The sequence below is a fragment of the Gavialis gangeticus genome, unplaced genomic scaffold, assembly GCF_001723915.1.
Source record: "Gavialis gangeticus isolate Ggan-Ray unplaced genomic scaffold, GavGan_comp1, whole genome shotgun sequence".
Taxonomy (NCBI): Eukaryota; Metazoa; Chordata; order Crocodylia; family Gavialidae; genus Gavialis; species Gavialis gangeticus.
Genome location: NW_017729034.1, coordinates 49,422,548 through 49,442,142, shown reverse-complemented (window position 1 = coordinate 49,442,142; position 19,595 = coordinate 49,422,548). Strand labels below are relative to the sequence as shown.

The following is a 19,595-nucleotide window of genomic DNA, read 5'->3' as shown; positions in this document are numbered from 1 at the left end:
ATATGAGAAGCACCTGCTGCCAAACACTGCTTAAGCCTTCTGTCTGTGGATTGGATCAGCAACTTACCCCGCACTTATCCCTAGGTACTTATATATTGAGTGTTTAAAATTTGATTCCAGTATCTTTCCTAATATAGGTTTCCCTCACTTTATGCGGGTTCTGTATGTGCAAATTCACTCTTATACGATAACCCTTTTTATACCCAAAATTTGTTATATGCAAGGTAAATTCACTCTTATGTGATTGGTGTGGTGGAAGCCCGCAGTCAGCTGCTTTGTGCGGTGCATCGCGGGAGTGACACGCACCAAAATATAGTCTCCTGTTTGGATCTGTGCTCTTCGCTCCTTGTCTACAACATGTGTCTCTGTAGTTGCCATCCCCATTGTGATGGTGCCTTGTGCTTGTGTGTACTGTCTGCTGTTGACGAATACCGAAATTGTCTTGTCAAAGTGGTAGAAATGGGTCTGGAGGTCAGTACAGTCGAGGTCTTGGAACATATCCCTCTTTGTTACACTGTAAAGTGCGTTCCCTTTGTGCGAATTTGATTTATGCGTTGTTTTCCAGGAATGTATGTACAGCATAAAGTGATGTAAACCTGTATAAAAATTATTCTGACTGGTTATATAATCCCTGAGACCTCCTTTTTCAAATAAGTGTTTGTTCTCCCTTCGGTCCTCTGGGACCTCACCCAGCAATAAATTCTCAGAAGATAATTGCTAATGGTTCAGAGAATGCTTCAGATAGCAGCATTTGATGTAATTTGTCCTTGAGTACTCGAATAAATGCGGCAAATCTAAATATTTTTACCCTATTCTTTCTCTAGTCAATTCTGTATTCATAATCCCTTATTGTTAAGTTCAAATTTAGTCAGCTTCTATTGGAATTAAATCTTTCTGAGAAGACTGTCGCAAAAAAAAAAATTTAAATAACATAACAACATACAATCTACAATATCAATAGTACCGTAGCATGTAAATGCATGCAGTTGAAAGGTACTTTTGTCATCTCTAACTGCTGAGAAAAATAACAGTTTTTTTCTTCTAGCAAGTAAAAAGCTTCATGACTCAGTTATTTCTTAAAACTAGATAGAGCTGTCCAGGAGACAACATTTCTAGCCAGTGGGAAATTTTGATAATTCAAATTGTAATAAAAACTTAACATTTCAGATCCTTTTTGTGTGGAATGGGACCCCCCCCCCCCCAAAAAAAAAAAAAAAAAAACCTTAAATTTTCAGACCCTTTTGTGGGGAAAGGGGCCCCCCCCCCCCCAAAAAAAAAAAAAAAGAAACCTTCAAAATGGCCTTATTAAAATGTTTTATTTTGATATCAACCATTGTGATCTAAATGCAATATATAAATAAATAAAAATGAATGTTTTATAGCAGTGGTGCTCAATATACTGCCCACAGACTGAATCCAGCTGCTAAAGTGACAGAATCTGATCCATGGCACAGAGGATCAGCAGCAAACAGCTCAGCCTGGTTCAGCCCTTTCCCTGCACTGCACTGGCCATTGATGCACTCTGAAGCCCTTCCTGCTTCCTTCCTCTCCTGTGTCCTATGGCACAGGCTGCTGTCTCCCTCATTTCTTTACTTCCCCCCTCCCGTAGGTAGGTGATAGATACCAGAGATAAGCACTCTCCTTCCTCCCTCCTCTAGGCAGGCTCTGCTTACCAGAGGTAATTTCTGTTCCTCTCCTTCCTTCCTTCCCTTTCTTCTTCTGTTACCTCTGACATTGGCAGCCACATCCTTCTCCTCTCTCTTCCTTTCCCCCTCCCCTACTTAAGGGGTGCAGTGGCCTGTGGTGCAGCTGGGTCTATGTGAGAAACTCGGTTTGAAATTGTCATGGTAAAGTTTCATTTGACTGCTGACACTACAGGAGTTAAGGAACTGTATAGATCAAGGTTATGAACAGGCGCCATAGAAAACAAGCCTAATGTGTGCCCCCTAGGCGACCTTAAGAGCTGTCAGTCAGCTCTGACCTATTTTCCACTCCTGCGCAGGCTCAGTTGCTACATAGACCTTATTGCAGAGCATGCCCAGTGTTCAACTGGAATGAAGTAATCTCTCTAGAAATTTCTGATAGCTAAGCAGCCTGATTGGCAATGGGGCTGCTATAAAAGTTCTGGGAGTCCCTCAATTGGGGGAAGATCCGTTAAACTGGGAACAGAGGCTCCTTGTGAGAGACTGTTCTCCAGTAAGGTCTTCTGGCCTATTGGTTTCTCCCATTGCAGTTTCTCTGATTCGTTCTGTGTTTGCTATATTGATCTCTTGGCTTCCAATTCAACTGACCCCGACTACGACCACGACTCCGATTTGTTCTTATCTGATTAATGGACTGTCAAACCTACTTCGTCTTCACGGCTTCTGACCTCGGCTTTCGTCTCCAACCATCCGTTCGCTCTTCATCGTACTGGACATCGACTTCGGCATCACTCCTCACGAACTTTGGACATCGATCACCCCTTTGGATTGGTGTCACGATATCATCTCTTCGTTCACCGTGTTACAGTTTTCGTTTATTTGTTTTCACCCCTACATGAGCTGTTGACCAGCCCTGGGACTATTAAGTTGAGCAGCTGTCCCTAGCCCTCCGGGGTTAGAAAGCAAGGGCTCGCTTAAGAACCCCGTGGGCCAACAGACCCCTCTGTTGTTGTTGTTCACGTTCGTTTATTGTAACCTGTAACTGAAGAAAGCATCTCGGCCTCCACTCTTAAAGCGTGAGTAATAAATCCATCTTGTCTTAAACTCATATGCCTCTGTGCTACTCAGAACTCCACCGCCGCTAATCCCGCCTGTTCGTAGTCCAATTGCCACCCCGGCCCACCGTGACCCTGAGGGACCTTCAACTGGGGGGTCCCCTGTCAGGACAGAAATAAGGTCACATTACTACTTTTTGATTTTGAATCATTAAGAGCTTTTCTGTCAAATTTCAGTAACTTTTAAATTTGTTTTCAATCAAGCAAAATATTCAGTTTAACCCAAATAGCACATGCTGATACCAAGAGGGTCAGCAATGTTTTCGAGCTTAGTTTCAAGTGAAGGCTACTTCCAACCTGGCCTGTGCCAGCATATATACAGTCGTCAACTCCACTCCCTATCCTCCCACCCTGCTAGGCTGTTGCTGCTTCTCTCTGCTGGCCAGTCGCTGCATGGGTGAAGACTCCTTGCTGCATTTTAGCAGCAAAATGGCTGTGTGGGCCACATATGGCCCGTTGGCTTAAGTTCCTGACCGTTGGTCTAGACTACCTGTATAGATAGGTAGAAGTCCTTAACAGAACGCCCATGTGTTTTCCAGGTATTTGAGACCCACTGTTACCGAGCCACCTCAAAACAAATCCACAAGTCTCCAAAGTCAGTTCAGCTGATAGAACAAATAACTATTGCTTAACAAATTTCATGAATAACTGGTAAACCAATATTGAAGGTGCTGGTTATACCCTTTTTTCCCCCCAAAATATTTTCAATCTGAAGGTAATGCCATGTCCTTTGCCTAGCTCTGAATCCCTCTCTATGGCTTTTAATTTGTAGCAGAAGTAATTTCTGGAACTCTTGACAATCCTTTTGCAGGGGGCAGAAGGGGGAACATAAAACAGGAAACATTCTGTACTTAAGGCATATCTGCTAGTCATTGTTGCATCTTTTTGTCTGTACTCACTGATTAATGGATGCAGTTATAACTCATCCAGAAAGAGACCTATATGGTGGAGCTCAGCAACCTTCTTCATCTAGAAGCATCACTTATGCTCAGAGATGGCATTGTTTTATGTTCCATAATTTTTTGATGTTGCCCTGGTCATGGTCACCTTTGTTTTGCATACCAGAGCATTACATTGGTATTCCAGAGCTAATTCATGGGCTGAGAAAGTGATTATACATAACTAACTCAGCTGTTCTTACAGACCTCGCCCTTCAGACTCCTTCATTTTATTGGAATATGCGTGGCAATCTTCAGCCTTTTATACAAAGGTTAAAGGTCCACCCAAGCCTAAGTAGCCCATTGGGTTATCATACTTAAGGAATGCTAATTTTTGTAGCCAACAGCACACAAGGGAGTGAGGTGTAACTAGTATTACATCTGGTCACCTTGACTCTCCAGCTGGGACAATTAGAGGCAACTCCTGCAGTGCAAGTTCAGAAGAAAGCTTGAATTCCCTCATCTGGATCTGTAGTAGGATACCTTCACTGTTTTGTACCCACACCTATTTTATCCATAACATAGAAGCTTTGTTTTCATGGAAAAATAACAGTACGAAGTGAGTATAGTAACCGTGGAAAATGATTTAAATACTAATGGCACATGATTTAGTGTTTCAGTCAAGCATATTTTATAATCTTCGTTTTAAAGACTTAATTGCTTGGCTATTTTTGGTGAGTAGGGATATAATTGTGAGAAGTAAAGTGTGCCACCCTCATAAAAGATTAGTCAGCTAGAATGTGGGAGAACAGCTATGGAAATGTTAATTGATTCATTATATAACTTTATGATCCCCATTTTATAACTACGTACTGCTGCTTTTGGAATGTTTGCACAGCTGGAATATGGTAATATTTTATGTTTTTGTAATTATGGAGGAAGACTGATGTTGATGTTTCTTGATGATGACTCCCCCTCAAGACAGTTTATCTACTCTATAAAATGTGCAATGCCATTGTTTAGTTAAAAGAGTTTTATAGCTGGTATTTTAGGGGATTAGTGTGAAATCTAATTACTCTTTGTAAAGTGCCTTAGGATTTTAGGATAAAAAGGTGAATTGATAATGAGTTCAAGCCTAAACAAGACTTATACAAAACATATCAGTATTAGTTAAACTGGGTGTGTCTACGAGACATTTACTGTGGAGCTGCCTAATTAGCTTTGCAGTAAAGTCTCTGCATCTACACGACTCTATTAGGTAGTAGTAAACTAATAAATGCTGCCATAGGTAAGTACTTGTAAATAAATGTACTGTCCTGCAGTAGTGTCATTTACTGCACAGCAATGCACGTGTAGACACTGATGGGGCTGGCTGGGGCACAAGGGTGCTTCAGTGCTGGGGCTGCCTGCTGGCTACCCACACACCAGAGCAATGTGGTGCCCCAGCTAGTCTTTCCACAGCCCGTTGAACCGGGTCAGAACAGCCAGGGCTTCTTCAACGTGGCTCAATGTGATGTGGTCCTGGGTGTGCATGTAAATGCGGTACCCAGGAGCAATCAATTCTGATGAGATATGTGTCAGAGTTTACTGATTCGTATTAATTGCATGTGTGTATGTGCCCACTGTGTCTTAATTCTTGTTTCAGTTCTTTTCTCATGATAATCATCAGTTTTATGTACAGGCAAGATTTGTACCTTGTACCTTTTCTGTGAAGCTAGAACTGTGTTTTCTGGCAGACAGCCACATTTCTGACCAAAATGTGTACATGTTTCATTTGTGTTCACTGGAAAGATATCTCAGTTGATAATCAGCTTGTTTTCTCTCTTTGTTTAACTGACTGTTCAGTTTAACTGGCTTTGTGAGAAGCAAGTCCTTAAACAAGATGACAGGCTGATCCAAGATTACTGTGCTACATCTTATTTAATGGTTCACTTCATACAAATAGGCTGAACTATGGGCAGGAGCATCACAGAGGGATGCTGCTGATAGAGCCTTACTCAGCACTCCCTTCAGATTATTTAAATAGGATATAAATGTAGAATGATGGATCAGTTGCTTTGACCCCCTTAGATCTGCTGGCAAATCTGAAAAGCTGTGATTAAGTGACAAGTAAAAAAGCAGCATTGGTCTGTTAGTGTTGGCTACATATAAACTGTGCTGTAACCATCAGCATAGAAGTATTTCAATTTAATATGACCTGACTTTTTTTTAAAACATTTTTTTGCATTTCACCCAGTCTGAAATTATAAAGTGATGCTTTTCTCACAGTGTTACAGTGATTTGCAAAATAGTTTATTAATGTTTTGAAGTAATTTTATAACATAAAGAGGGCACAGCAAAGACGGTCCCCTAAATTGTCCCCCAAAATTGATTTTTTGTGCTTTGTCAGCAGATCAGATTAATGATATCTTGGTGTTCACTTTGGCCTTTTGAAAGTCTGATTACTGTAAAGTCAAATTAAAGAGAAACTAGCTACTCTACCTGTGTTTGTAGAGAGACTGTCATAACGTACGTTTAAAGAGTCTTATATGTAAAGATGTAATGAGCTAAGCAGAATTTAATAGTAGGCCTTGATCCAAAGAAGATTAACACACACAGGTCTAAAATCAGCAATTTTGGATCCCAGACTGCCACAAAAGTCTTATGAACAAAAAACAAATGATAAGGGCAAATTATTTGTCTGTTTTACACAAGGTACATGCCATTTGTTCTAATATCATTGGGCAATAGAAAAAATATTTGTTGTTTGATCAGACTAACTAAACTATATTCATATTTTAACATTTCTGGTTTCCTGTGTCATTTTGATCTAGTCATAAATAGAGTGCCCATATGTATATATCTATTTAGTAATGTTGTAGGAAATCCATTGCTGATATTCTGTCTTAAATTGAATAGAAATCAAAAGATTAATTTATGAGCTGCTATTTTATTGTTGATAGTTTATAAATGAGGTAATTTTGAAGGATGCCGGAATACCATTTATAGTCAGTTTTCCTTTATTGGCTGCTTGAGATCATGAATCTGAATGAATTTTGGTGTCTCCAGACCAGTGACCTATCTAGGTATTCAACCATTTATAACTTTAGCAGTTATTGCTGAGCATGGATGATCAACTATTGCAATCAGCATATTGTTTACCCATATCTGTCCTATAAGAAAATTTACCAGGGTTAAAGCAATATCAAGAAACTTGGATCTGACCACTGCAGACTTTTCAGTTACCATTGCTAAGCATAATAGATGGAACACAGGTCAATCATTAGCCAGGTTGTCAGCCATTAAGAGTTGCTTTCTGGAATATAAGTATCACAATACTTCTTTGAAAGCCCTTGGAACTGGGCCCCCACATAGGGAAGCATTGACAGTGTGTGAAATGTTCAGAAATAATGCTCTCTGCAGAAATCATAAAATAATATTTAACTCAGAGGCCTCTAAGGTTTGTAATAAGCCCCAAGTTTTTTCAAAGCTGTAAACATGTCAAGAACTGTAACAATATATACACCAAAGCTTTTCTGCACTGAGATCCTTTTGAGTTACCTCTATAACTACTCATAGCACTTAAGGAAATGAGCTGCTTCTTTCAATCCAAATATAGTTAATTTGAAACAGCCAAATTTCTATGCATTATTCTTATAGTGTTCAACATCTGTAGCTGGATAAATGTTACATGCTTACTTTTTTTTATTGTTATCAACAGTTAGAATAATTTGTCTCCATAATATCTGCCATCAACATTTTATAACAGAAATGTGATGATAAAAAATGACCAACTGCAAATTCTACATTGTTTGACAGTTACCAGTTGTCAAGTGGATACAAGCCTACTCCCATGGATCTGAGCTTTATCAAGCTGACCCCCTCTCAGGAAGCTATGGTGGATAAACTAGCAGAGAATGCTCATAATGTGTGGGCGAGGGACCGTATCAGGCAGGGTTGGACATACGGTATCCAGCAGGTAAGTGCAAATTTGGGTATTTGCAGGTTCAGTCACGTATTGAGGTGTTGTGCAATTAAACATAGGATGTAAGGTCCAACAAAGCATCGGAATGAATATTAGCCATCCAGTCCAGAGGGAAAACCATTGGCATCAGAGTTTACATTTTTATTTAATAGATTCCCACTGCTAAACTTGGTAACAGTAAATAACTGGTCCATAAAAAGTAGAGTATGCTCCTTGGTAACCAAAATGAAATTTGGGATTTATCTTTGTATTCTTCTGGAGAAGAAAGTTTGTGACACGTATCATGCTGCCTAAAGCCCACAGATTAAGTCTTGGAATCCCCTGTGCTTACAAAGATACTATATAATGACCCTCTCAGAGCATGATTTATATCGGGAAAACATTTACTGACCTGCACTCCTTGGAGACCAAATTCTTTAATTTATCTGGTGCACAATTTTTTGGAAAACAGTGTGGCAAGAATGTAAACTATTCCCAATTACCATGGCAATACTCATTGCCTCTGATTTTTGAGGACCACAACTAAGACTAAGAGGGCAATAAGGTCGCCATGATGGAGTCAGACTTCTGCTTCTTTGTTTCCCTTAAAGCTAATTCTGGTGGTGAATTTTCATTGTGTCAAGGTAAAGTAAAAATAAAGCATGGTGGATTGCAAGCAGCAAAATTCAAGGCCTTTCTCTCCCTTAGTAAATAAATAAAACACTGGTGGGTAAACAATAACTGTAATTTGTGGTAGCTATAACTTTTTTTATGACAACCAGTATATTGTTTTGTTTTTTTAATTGTAAATATATCGCCAGTCCTTTTGTACTTATTTGTAAGTTTCAACCAGGAATAAGAATTTTCCCATCTGGCAATAAAGTATGGTAGCATTTCACAGTGAAACTATAGAAAAATCCATGCTCGGGGGAAAAAAATTGTTTTCATAGATTTGCACTGGGCATGAAATATCATCATTTTTGCAAAAATGAAACAGCATTTTTGTAGGATCACAACCATTTTGTGCCTGCAAAACTTGCTTCTTGTTTTGCTAAGAATTCAGATTATGCGTTGCAGTTTGGCACACCAGGGGTTTGTTTTTTGTGCAAGAACAAAACTTAGTGCCATTTATAATAAAGCTTTGTGTCTTGTGTCAAAAAACCCCAAGCTGCTATTTTTATATTTTTATTTAAGTTAGTCACTAAATTCCATTCATCACATTTTGATACTTTTGTTGGGGAAATATATGATGTAACTTTTCTGGAACATTCCATTACTGTATTTTATTTTATAACATTCACTTGGAGCTTTTAAAATATTTTATAAAACAGTTTGATAATTGAGCCAAGGCAGGTCTTTCTACTTTTGGATACCTTTTATATAAGTCTCCGTATCAGTTGAGTAGACATTTAGGGCTACATTCAGCAGTAGTGTAAATCCACTGGTAAGAACAGGACTGAATTTGTCTGTAATGTTGCATCTGTGAATGTAGAGTAAAACAGACTTCAAAGGTGTCCATAGTTCTGAAAGATTTTTTCTAATAGAGTACAGGAGTAAGAGTTCTCTGCACTGACGTGTAGGAAAATCAGCTTTGTTATTTTGAGCCCACTATTTTGCATTGAGGTTTTAGGAAAGCATTACATTCCTTTCCCAAATGAAAGACGGCCTCTTTGGGTGTTTCCAGACGTGTGTGGATGTTTGGGTCCCTAGGGACAAGTAGCGGTGGTGCACCTTGCGCTGCCACTTCTTGTCCCTGGAGGGCACCGGTGCCACGTGTGCTTTGCCACATGGCAGGTTACCCCAGATGGGGTAGGGAAGGCTGGGGCCAGCACTGTTGGCCCCAGCAACCTTACCTGGGCTCCTGGGGGCCCTCCCAGAGCTGCAGCCGCAGCGATTCCAGTGCATGCTGCCTGTGTGTGTGCTGCTTCAGGGTTTTTGTTATGCATTTTTTTGACCCCTCGGTATCCAGGTGTCAAAAAAAACTTCAGGGAAAAAAAACAAAACAGCGCAGTGCACGCTCATGCAGCATGCCTTTGCAGTGTGGAGAACTCTGGACTGTGCAGTATGTGGCACTGCAAATGAGTTTGCAGTGCCACATACTGCATGACCATGCTTGTTTGGATGTGTGCCCTTAATGCTCAATGACAAGGTTCTACTAGACTACAGAATGCAATCAATTACTCGCACTGTTCATCCCATAATTTCTATTTTTGCTAGAAACCAAAAGATTACAGTGCAGAGCCTTGACAATGAGGGGTTTTCAACATGAGTGAAAATTGGGGTTTTACAACTTCAATGGAATCATTGGTAGCTTCACTATTTCTAAAATTAAATTTGATAATTCAGATAGAATGTGGTGATTAATAGGAAGTTAAGAGTGTAATGTGTGTGTATACAGAATTTGCTAATTGCTTTTCAAACCAGTATTTGAAAGTATTAGAAAAAATTAAGACCATAATCCAAGGTAATTTATATATATAATGATTGAATTTCCTTGGGTCTTGAGGACAGTTATTCTGAATATCTGAGTTTGTGTAGAAAGAATATAAGTAATTTTGCCATATTTATTACAGTAAACTTTGCAATTAAATTATATAATTTTTGAATTAGTGAGATACCTATTGATGAATGTAGTTTAAGTGAGACCAGCTGAGGAATCTTTTATTTTTTTATGTTGTTGGGTTGTGAAGGAGGAGAGGTGGCAGAGCAACAATAGGTGGCAGATATTGGGTGTATCTACGTGAGACACCAACTGTATAGTTGCCTAATAACACTGTGCAGTAGTGTGCTCACCGAAACCTGAGCTAATACACTGCTGCACAGTAGTGTTAGGCTACTGTGCAGTTGGTGTCTGAAAAAATCCATACACCAGCATTACTGCACAGTAGTGTGAGTTACTGCACATTAATTTAGTACTTTGGTTATCCAAATATTAAGAGTAATGCTCAGTAACTGCAGTGCATTAATGACCATGGAGACATTCCCACTGTTTCTCCATCTTATTCAGACTTTTCATTTGTTTGGGTTCTTTTTGTAGAAAAATAGTTTTGGAAAGCTCTTTGTAGAAAATAGTTGTAGAACTAAATTATGGCTTCTAAAAGTCAATGAAGGCTTTTCAAAGTGTAAATGCCCTGCGATTAGGTATTGGGTTAGCTCCCAGAAAGCACTCCAAGAAAGCATTGGGTTAGGTCCAAGAAATGACTTGGTATCAGTGGGATCCAGGTACCTAAGTACCTTTGTGGATCGCTTTCTAAAATACCTGTAAGGATTTGTAGCTTATGTCAACATGGCACAATGCACTGCTGCGCAGAGTATGGGGGTAATTCTGAACAAGTTAGCTCTGATACCAGAAGCAGCATAGCTACGAAACTTCTGTGCTCTGCATCGGCTAACATACCTTCTTTCTCTCTTTCTCTCTGTTTTTTTTGGGGGGGTAAGGAAAGCTAATTAGCCAGTCCTGAGTATACAACTTGTAGCTTGCTCAGAACTAGCTTAGTGCTCTTTACATGGTGCTGTGTTGTGCTGTGTAAATACACCCTGACACGCTTAGGCATCTTTCCCGCAGGGTGAGTTCCAGAACTATGTGGCAGGTGATGAAGCTCCCCATACATTCATGGGGAGAGGTAGGTGCCCCAGAATGGCATTCAAGCCAGGGAGCGTTCTAAAAGCAGCATGCTCACTGTATAGATGCCTAGAACAAAACCGTAGGAAACAACTGAGGGCAAAGGCAGATCCTCCAAAGCCTTGCTCAGAGCTCAACGAGGCACCCCTCTTCTCTCAGGAGTCAAGAGCCTGCTTACCCAGGGCTTCACTTATTTCTTTAATAATAAACTGGGAATAGGAGGCAGCAACAACAAATGCACCCATTTTTATGTATTACTTTAGTGGTTAGGGAACTTACCCCAAAAAGTGGGACACTGTCTCAGTGGAGTCAAACACACCTGTAAGGGAAATGTCCTACTTACCAGGCTACTGGCTATTCAGAATTGAAGGAACTCTCCATCTTTTTTGTTGAAGTGTTATTCTGGTTTCTTCATGAAAACCTGAGACTCCCATTTCCTGATTTTTCCACATAGGGGAAAGAGGCACTAGCGGTGACACCACCATCACCACCTCTAACTGCTTGGTTTTAAAATGTGCCTTAGAAGTCCTCTTCACTCAGGGGAAATAGGCAGAGGAACAGATCTTCTGCATCCCAGTGGTACATAGGTTAAAAGCTGCCCAGGTCTGTTAAGGTTTTGGCAATTTTGCACTTATACAGAGACATGACTCATAGCACCTGAGGAACTTTAAAGTACAGATCTGAGGCACTTTGGGCTTTTAAGTGGTGGCTAGGCAGATGTTTTCGGGATTCAAGTGCCTGAATTCTGCTTAACTCCCTTATTAGATCTGGCCCATTATACCTGATGGAGGCATGAAGCCTGCTGAGTGGGGCACCCTTGGCTGTAACATGTTTTAGGCTAGGGACAGAAATTACACATAAACTGGTTTAAGTGATCAGAAACTAGTTTAAACCTGTAACAGAACAGATGTTCAGTGCATATAAACCTGTTTTAAAGTGGCTGAAACAGACTTGAGATGAACCTGGTTGAATGTAGTATCAGACTTAACTAATTTGGCTCAAACTGGTTTATGTGATGTCTGTCCCAGACCCCTTGCTGATTTAAGTTAAATTAGAGTCCACCAGGATCCCATCATGCTGTCTGGCCTGGGAGAGGCTCTCTGCTCCACAGCAGGGCTGGCCCCTCCCTTCTTCTCCCCAGCTGGAGCGTGGCACAGACTTGTAGGCACAGGAGGGTTTGCTGGCTTTCCATGCCCCCCTCTTGCAACCCTCTCACCACTCGCTGCTTAAGCAGAGATCCCTTCCTCCTCTCTGCCACAGCAGGGACCATGGTATGCTAGCTAATGCTGGGAGGTGTCTGAGTGTGTCTCTTTCTCCTGTTTCACTGGGATAGGCAGACAAAACAGTGACAGCTTAGGTCTTTTGGAGCTCATCAGCAGGTCAGCTGGTAAGCTGTTTAAGAAGCTTGAAATAACATGGAGAGAGGATAATGTTTTGCTAATTAGGTAATAAAGACTGTTATCAGCCCACACCCCTGGCTGGCTTGCTTGCCTATCAGTTTGCTGCAGACAGTATGATGAAGCAGGGAGGGAGAATGAAAAGCTCTGTATCATCAACAGATGCATGCACTGCACCCCCCTCCCCCTTGCCTCAGAGTGCTAGCCCGGGGGCTGGGGGCTGGCAACACTCCCACCTCTTGAGCAGCCAGCGGGGAAAAGCCTGCAACCATGCAGGCAGACTTCCTTAATGAGAGTCCTGCTGGGGGCCTGGCCACACCGCCCTCAGCTCAGCTCCCTGCAGAAGTGAAGTGAGGGCTGCTCTAGCACTCCCCAGATTCTAGCCTGAGCCACTGCAGGCATGTGCCCGAATTTCCTCAGTCCAGAGAGAATGTCTGTCTGGTTACAAACCAGTTCAGCCTAGCCAGTTTAGGCTAACCTGCAAAGATTGAATCAATTCAGGCATGGGCGACTGGTACCGCCTTAGAAAGAGGGGGCATGTGACCCCCCCAGTGACCAGTCAGTGAGTGGGGTGGGGGGGCCCCCCATGGCCGATTGCGAGGCAGCTGATTGCTGTAGCCGATTGCGGAAGTGGCTGCGGCTGCTTCTGGGAGTGGCTGCGATTGCTCCAGGAGCGCAATGGTGAGCACAGCCAGTCAGGGGGTGCACCAGTGATCTCAGGGGGTGCCTGTGCACTCCTGTGCACCCCCTATGTGTTGCCACTGAATTCAGGATCAGGCTTTTTGAATGTCTGTCCCTAGCCTTATAGACTTATTTTTGGGTCCTGTGTGTACTGTCATAGATGTACTTGCATTCTGCTCAAGATGTACCCCCTCTGGGATGGGGTACATTCTTAACCTTTTTATCCAGATTATTGTGGCATCAGATGTAAGAAGAAGGATGGTCTCCTTACACACTAGTGATATATTCTTGTAGGGCCAGCTGTAAATTATCTCTGAATTAGTGGTGTCATGTCCCATCCTGTCCCCCTTCCCGCTCCTTCCACCACTTCTCTTTTGAAATAACTAGTCTCTTTTATTCTGGAGCAAACATGTAGAACTAAATCACTAATGCTAATTACAGTATTTAAGTAACAAATACCATTCATTACATGTCTAATAGAGGAGAATAAAATCTTAAGGTGCTTTTGTAGGCAGTAAAAAGAGAAAAAGAAGCTTCTCGTTATTTAATTCTGACATACATACCATATGGCTAGCTGCTAGCTGTTTCTGTTTTAATATATGCTTCTGCTTCCACACTGGGTTCTGTCATGGGCTACATTTTGTCATCCCATCATATTACTGTGACATGTTACAGTACTGTGTAAGGTAATGTGATGGCATGCTTTCTGATACTGCACACAGTGAAATCAAGTAGCTGAGTGGAACAGTTTTCCATGGAAAGGAGGCCCCATTTTTTACAGAGATTTGTAAGTAGGTTGGATAAAAGACTGGAGTAGTTGTGAACAATTATGCACTGGCTGGGTGACCTAAATAAGTCTTTTCCACCTCTAATTTCTATAGCTATGTGATCCTAAAACTGCCACAGATTAAAGGGATACTGTCAAGTAGGATAGACCCTAAATATATCCCATTTTTATTATTACAATATGGTGAGAAAATACTTTCTTGACTCTGCATAGTTTTTTTTTCCTAATTCCACTACTATTTACCAGGAACTTATTAAGAAGTGATAGCAACTGTTTTTGCATGACTATATGCAGTATTTTTGTTCCGCTGCTGCAGAGCCAACCAGCCAGCCAGCAGAGAGAGCACAAGTTAACTAATAAACCCTGTTCCCAGAACTGTGCTGACATCAATGATGACACTGATCACAAACAAGTAAGTATTGTAAACCAGGCAGAGCCATATTAGCTTGAGCTCCATATAAATGCAAAAGACACAAATCAGGTAGGAAAAATACATTTCTATATTTTAGCTTATAAAACGTACTTAATTATTATTGATGGTAAGTGAAAAATAACTTTAAAAAGAATATGAAAATACTTGACAGTGTCCCTTTAAGGGAGAACATTTGTTTTTATATTGGTCATCTCTGAACTGATGGAGTTGTACATATGTGATCTGAAACAGATAAAGCAATTAGATCCAAGCAGCAGACCAAATATACCCTGGTATAATGCCATTGAAGTCCTTGGTTAGTCACTAAGGGTAATTTTTTTTTCTTTCTATGCGGTTCAGTCCTAGCTTGGAATTCCCTGACTGTTTCATCTCTGTGTTGTATAATTCATCAAACTTCAGCTTGAAAATGTTTGTGATCAAAATGAGTAAAAATAGAATTGTAGTTCGGAAGACTGCATTTACTGCTAAATCCTCCTGAATAAATGGGGTTTGCATTGTTGCCAATTCTTATAATTTTGTCCCTAGTTTTATGATATTTGGTGTTTTTCATAAAGGCCTAGATCCAAGAGTCATGGAATGCTTGAGAACCTCAGCTTTCATTAAAAAGTAAGTTTTTAGCCCTTATAGTTGTGGCGGTTAGTTTGAAAACATGATTCCCTAAAGAATCAAAGTTCAGAAGGCAAGTAAAAAGAACTTCAGATTCATTTAATGGTATTTTGGGCTCCTGATTCATGATTTAAAAATGTTTGGGGTTTGGAACTTTGGGTCTCCTGGAGCTGGGGGTTGTGGGACCCTTCCTGCCAAACCTTAGCTGCATGCTCTCTTGTAGTTCCTTTGCAGCCATTTATTCTTTTCTTTACATGATTTGGCAGATGAAGCCACAAGCAAGTGAATAAATTGGCCATGATATGACCTTTATCCACCTATGCCTCCAAAGGCCCCTGTCTGCACTAGCGCGAATACAGACTCATGGAGTATAACTTTGTAGTATGCATAGGCTTTTCTAAAGTCTCCTGGGTTGCTTTTTTTGCCATCCCTGCTGACTAGATCTACACCTGTTCCTTAGCTCCTATGGCCCAACATATGGGAGAAAAATAGGATTTATGTTATACTTATGTTATAAACAGAAATTCAGGCTTTAATTGTATACATTCTATTCAGTGTAGCTTTTCTTGCAGAAAATAAAAGTAGTGGATGAAAATCTCTTTGTATTTAGGCATTTAGAAATTCTTGTTCTCCCCCACTCTTCATGTTGCAAGTCAAAATAAATTAGCTTCCCTGAGCCCAAAATACTAGTGCTGGAAATTGTGGTCCATGTAGACAGGGCCTGTGGACAAAGTGTGTTTTGCTAGGAGTTACCCACTCAATGCTGATCTGATCAATCTTCCTTCTTGCTGAGAAGAGGAGGAGCATTAACAGGGACGTGCATGACACACACAAGCAAAAAACAAAACAAGAGCAATAACCTACATTCCCCCCTTCTATCACCCACTCGAAAAAAAATTAAAGGGTCGTTACTTGTACCTCTTTTGTTCTACATTAATTTTAGGCCATTCAGGGAACTCAACCCCTGGGTTATCCACACATTAAGACATGTAAACTAGTTTTAAACACCCTTTAGGTGTCTTAAAATTATGCTACTCCAGGACAGGTTTTTCTCTGATCCATGTTACCCATCTTGTGTTCCATGAATGTGTGGCCTTCTTCAGAGATAAGCTGCCTAAGTGTCAGTCCACCAGCATCCCAGGATGCAGTGTCCCCTCCCACCACCCTCCTGTTCTGTGTGGTCAAATGTTTCCACCCCCTGAACACAAGGGCACAGCCCAGTTCAGGAGGAAGAGTGGAACAAGGTAAGGTAGCAAATTGGAATCCCCATGAGCTAGAGTTTCCCTTCTGGGGCAGGACCAGTGGCAGTGTCCCAGTGATCTGGGGCTACCCAATCCCACTTTATTAAAACATGAGACTTGCTTTAATTTTACTTACCCTTTATTTCTTTTTAAATTCTCTTTTTTACTGCTTTTATTTTATCCTTTAGTGGCTGAATTCCTTAATTTCAGCACCCAATCCCAAGATGCCATTCCCACCTATTGCCTGTCTACCTCCCATTTTAATACCCCGTCCTCATCATTAAACTCTGCCTTCCAGCCTCAGGCTCCCACCCCCATCAGCCCATCTTTCCAACACACCTTCACCTAGAGCAGGGATAGAAGCTTATTCTGGCTCACAAGCCCTCTAGTGACAACTCACAGCTGTAGCTCCGATTCAGACACCTGCTCACCAGGCCTCTAGCTGCAAGTCACAGCTCTGTAAGTCGGGGATAGCCAGAGAAGGTTATTAGCCTGAATGTATGACTGCTCTAAACTCAAACAAACAGTAACACCAATCCACATTTGAGAAGGTTAAAGTATAATGTGTAACAAAGCCTTGAGAAAATAATGTTGCCTTATTGTTAAGGTGTATAAAGTTGAGTCCTGTTCTTGTAAGGATTACCACATGCCTTTTAAGTTTTATGTTATTTATACTGCTGTTAATTATACTTTTGTATTAGTACATTGCTTTAGTTTGAAGGCAGCTAATAAAATATTCTGTCTCCTGTAAGCTCTTGAAATTTCCAGTAAAGGCAATGGAAATTGCATATATCTTTCTCCAAAGGCAGAATTTGTCCCTAAAGGGTAATTTTAATAATCTTATTTCTTTTCTGAGATTAATAAATTTAAGGCACTTTTTAACAGGGTCAGCTACAATTTTGCTAAGACTTATTGAGAATAATAGTTCTTTGGACTATTTGTGTAGTTTCAGTGAAAACTGAAAGATAGTCTAAAATGCTGTTGTCATTATTCTGTATTTTTTCTTTTTTTAAGTTTAGTTTAATTTATGATTAAAGATCTGCATGATAAATATAAAGCAGCTAGTTAGCTGGATAACCATATGATATATATTTATGGTACAAACAATGGAAAGACAAAAAGTGAATAGTTTAAAAAAAATTGAGTATCAAGTTCTACCCCTTGTGGTTCTCAGATATTTTAGGACTTTGAGGCATTCAGTTAACTATTTTAACAGAGGAGAACAGAATGCTAATGCTGCTAACAGTATAAGAAGAACAGATTTAGTCACTGGCTTCTTTTGGGCTAAAAATTTTAGCAGATATTTATTTTAGAAATGTATTTGCACATTTTTTTTTCTTTTTTATGTTGTTATGTCAATAATAAGCCATTTTGTAATGAACAAATTCAGGCATACATTTGCAGTAGGATACAAAAAATCCATGTAAGTTTTAAAACCCCCTAAATAAACAACAAGATTCAAAAGTAAAATAAATTGTTTCTTATAGCATTATATTAAAACAGATAACTTGCGTGCTATGTCTTGGAAGTCTTTAAGTTTGACTTGCATGTATTACTGGCAGTAGCAATACAATTTGGTTAGAAGTAATATACGTATATGAAATTTATGTGTATGCTAATTACAGAATTTAGGCAAAATGGGGATACCGAAATTATGATGATATGTTCATATTGTAATATTTACGTCTTTGGTATGGAGAAAAGTATGTGAAGTGCAAGGTGCAATGTTATTCTGAATCAGAAAGGTTTAGACAACATTAAAAAAAAAAAAATCCTCCTGTTTTCCTTCTATGTATCACACAGGCATACTGTGCATTGCCGGCAATCAAACCCATGGGCTAAGGACACACATTACACATAAACCAGTTTAAGTGATCAGAAACTGGTTTAAACCTGTAACAGAACAGATGTTCAGTGAAGATAAATAAGTTTGAAAATGGCTGAAACCAGTTTGAGATAACCCTGGTTGAATGTAGCATTAGACTTAACTGATTTGGCTCAAACTGATTTATGCAATGTCTGTCCCAGACCCCTTGCTGGTTTAAGATAAGTCAGACATTCTAAGCATCCTCACATGCTCTCTGGCTCCTCCCCTCTGCTCCCTGGCTGGAGCTCCAGCAGAGACTGCAGATGCAGCAGGGTTTGCCTGGCTTCCCCCTGCCCTACCCCCCTACCATGGTTCACTGCTGAAGCAGGAAATGCCCCCCTCCTTCCCATCTCCCACAGCACAGACCCCAGGCATGTGGTATGCTAGCTAAAGCACATGTGTGCATGTCTTCAATTTCACTGAGACAAGCAGACAGAACAGTAACCGCTTAGGGCTGTTTGGAGCTAGTTAACAGGTCAGCTGGTAAGCTGTTTAAGAAGAGTTTGAAGTAATGGAGAGTGATTATTGTTTTGCTGATTGGGTGATAAACTTTGTTATCCACCCCCTGCTGGCTTGCTATCCTGCCAGTTTGCTGCAGACAGTATAAAGAAGCAGGGGAGGAGATTGAAAAGTTCCATATCATCTGGGAGCGCTCTGCCTCTTGAGCAGCAAGTGGGGAAAAACTTGGGATGGTGCAGGCAGACCTTCCTGATCAGAACATCCTGCCTGGACCTGGCTATACCTCCCCAGCTCAGCTCCCTGCAGAAGGGAAGGGAGGGCTGCTCTAGCACCCACCAGCTTCTAGCCTGAGCCACTGCAGGCATGTGTCTTAATTTCCTCAGTCCAGAGAAAATGTCTGTCTGGTTACAAATCGGTTCAGCCTAGCCAGTTTAGGCTAACCTGCAAAAATTGAATCAATTCAGGCTCAGAATGTCTGTCCCTAGTCCTGGTGTTTAACATGCTAGTGGCACAGAGGACATTTGTGCCTTTAGAAAGTTACATGAAATAAGCTGTTGTGTAATCACGTCTCAGCAGTGAAATGCATGTTCAAGGCCTCTGTTCTGTGTGATCCCTTCTAATGCTGTTCATCTAATTGGATGAAACAACATGGTCTTGTTGGATCTCAAGGAACAGTCCTGAAATACATTAGCTCTGTGGGTCACTTACTGAAGTATCTAGCTATGCTGGGACTATTACCTAGTAGAAGATATTTACTCAGTTACCCAGGAGGAAGATCCTATCTGTTGTTTATTCTTCAAAAGAGTCCTGGTCCATTTTTGCCATTGTCTCCATGCCACTGCATATAGCTACAAGTGATGAATAAAGATAGTGGTTTAACAACTAGCCTGATGTATCTTCTATCATGTTGCTTACATCTGTGG

General features: G+C 40.6%; 1 protein-coding gene across 1 annotated transcript in view; it reads left to right on the top strand.

Moving 5' to 3' along the window:
* The window catches only part of RYR2 (ryanodine receptor 2), a 784,157-nt gene that overhangs the window by 318,541 nt on the left and 446,021 nt on the right, over positions 1–19,595 (top strand). Inside the window, exon 26 of the mRNA XM_019526720.1 lies at positions 7,435–7,594. Coding sequence (XP_019382265.1) covers positions 7,435–7,594 — 160 coding nt within the window. The remainder of the gene's footprint in view (positions 1–7,434; positions 7,595–19,595) is intronic.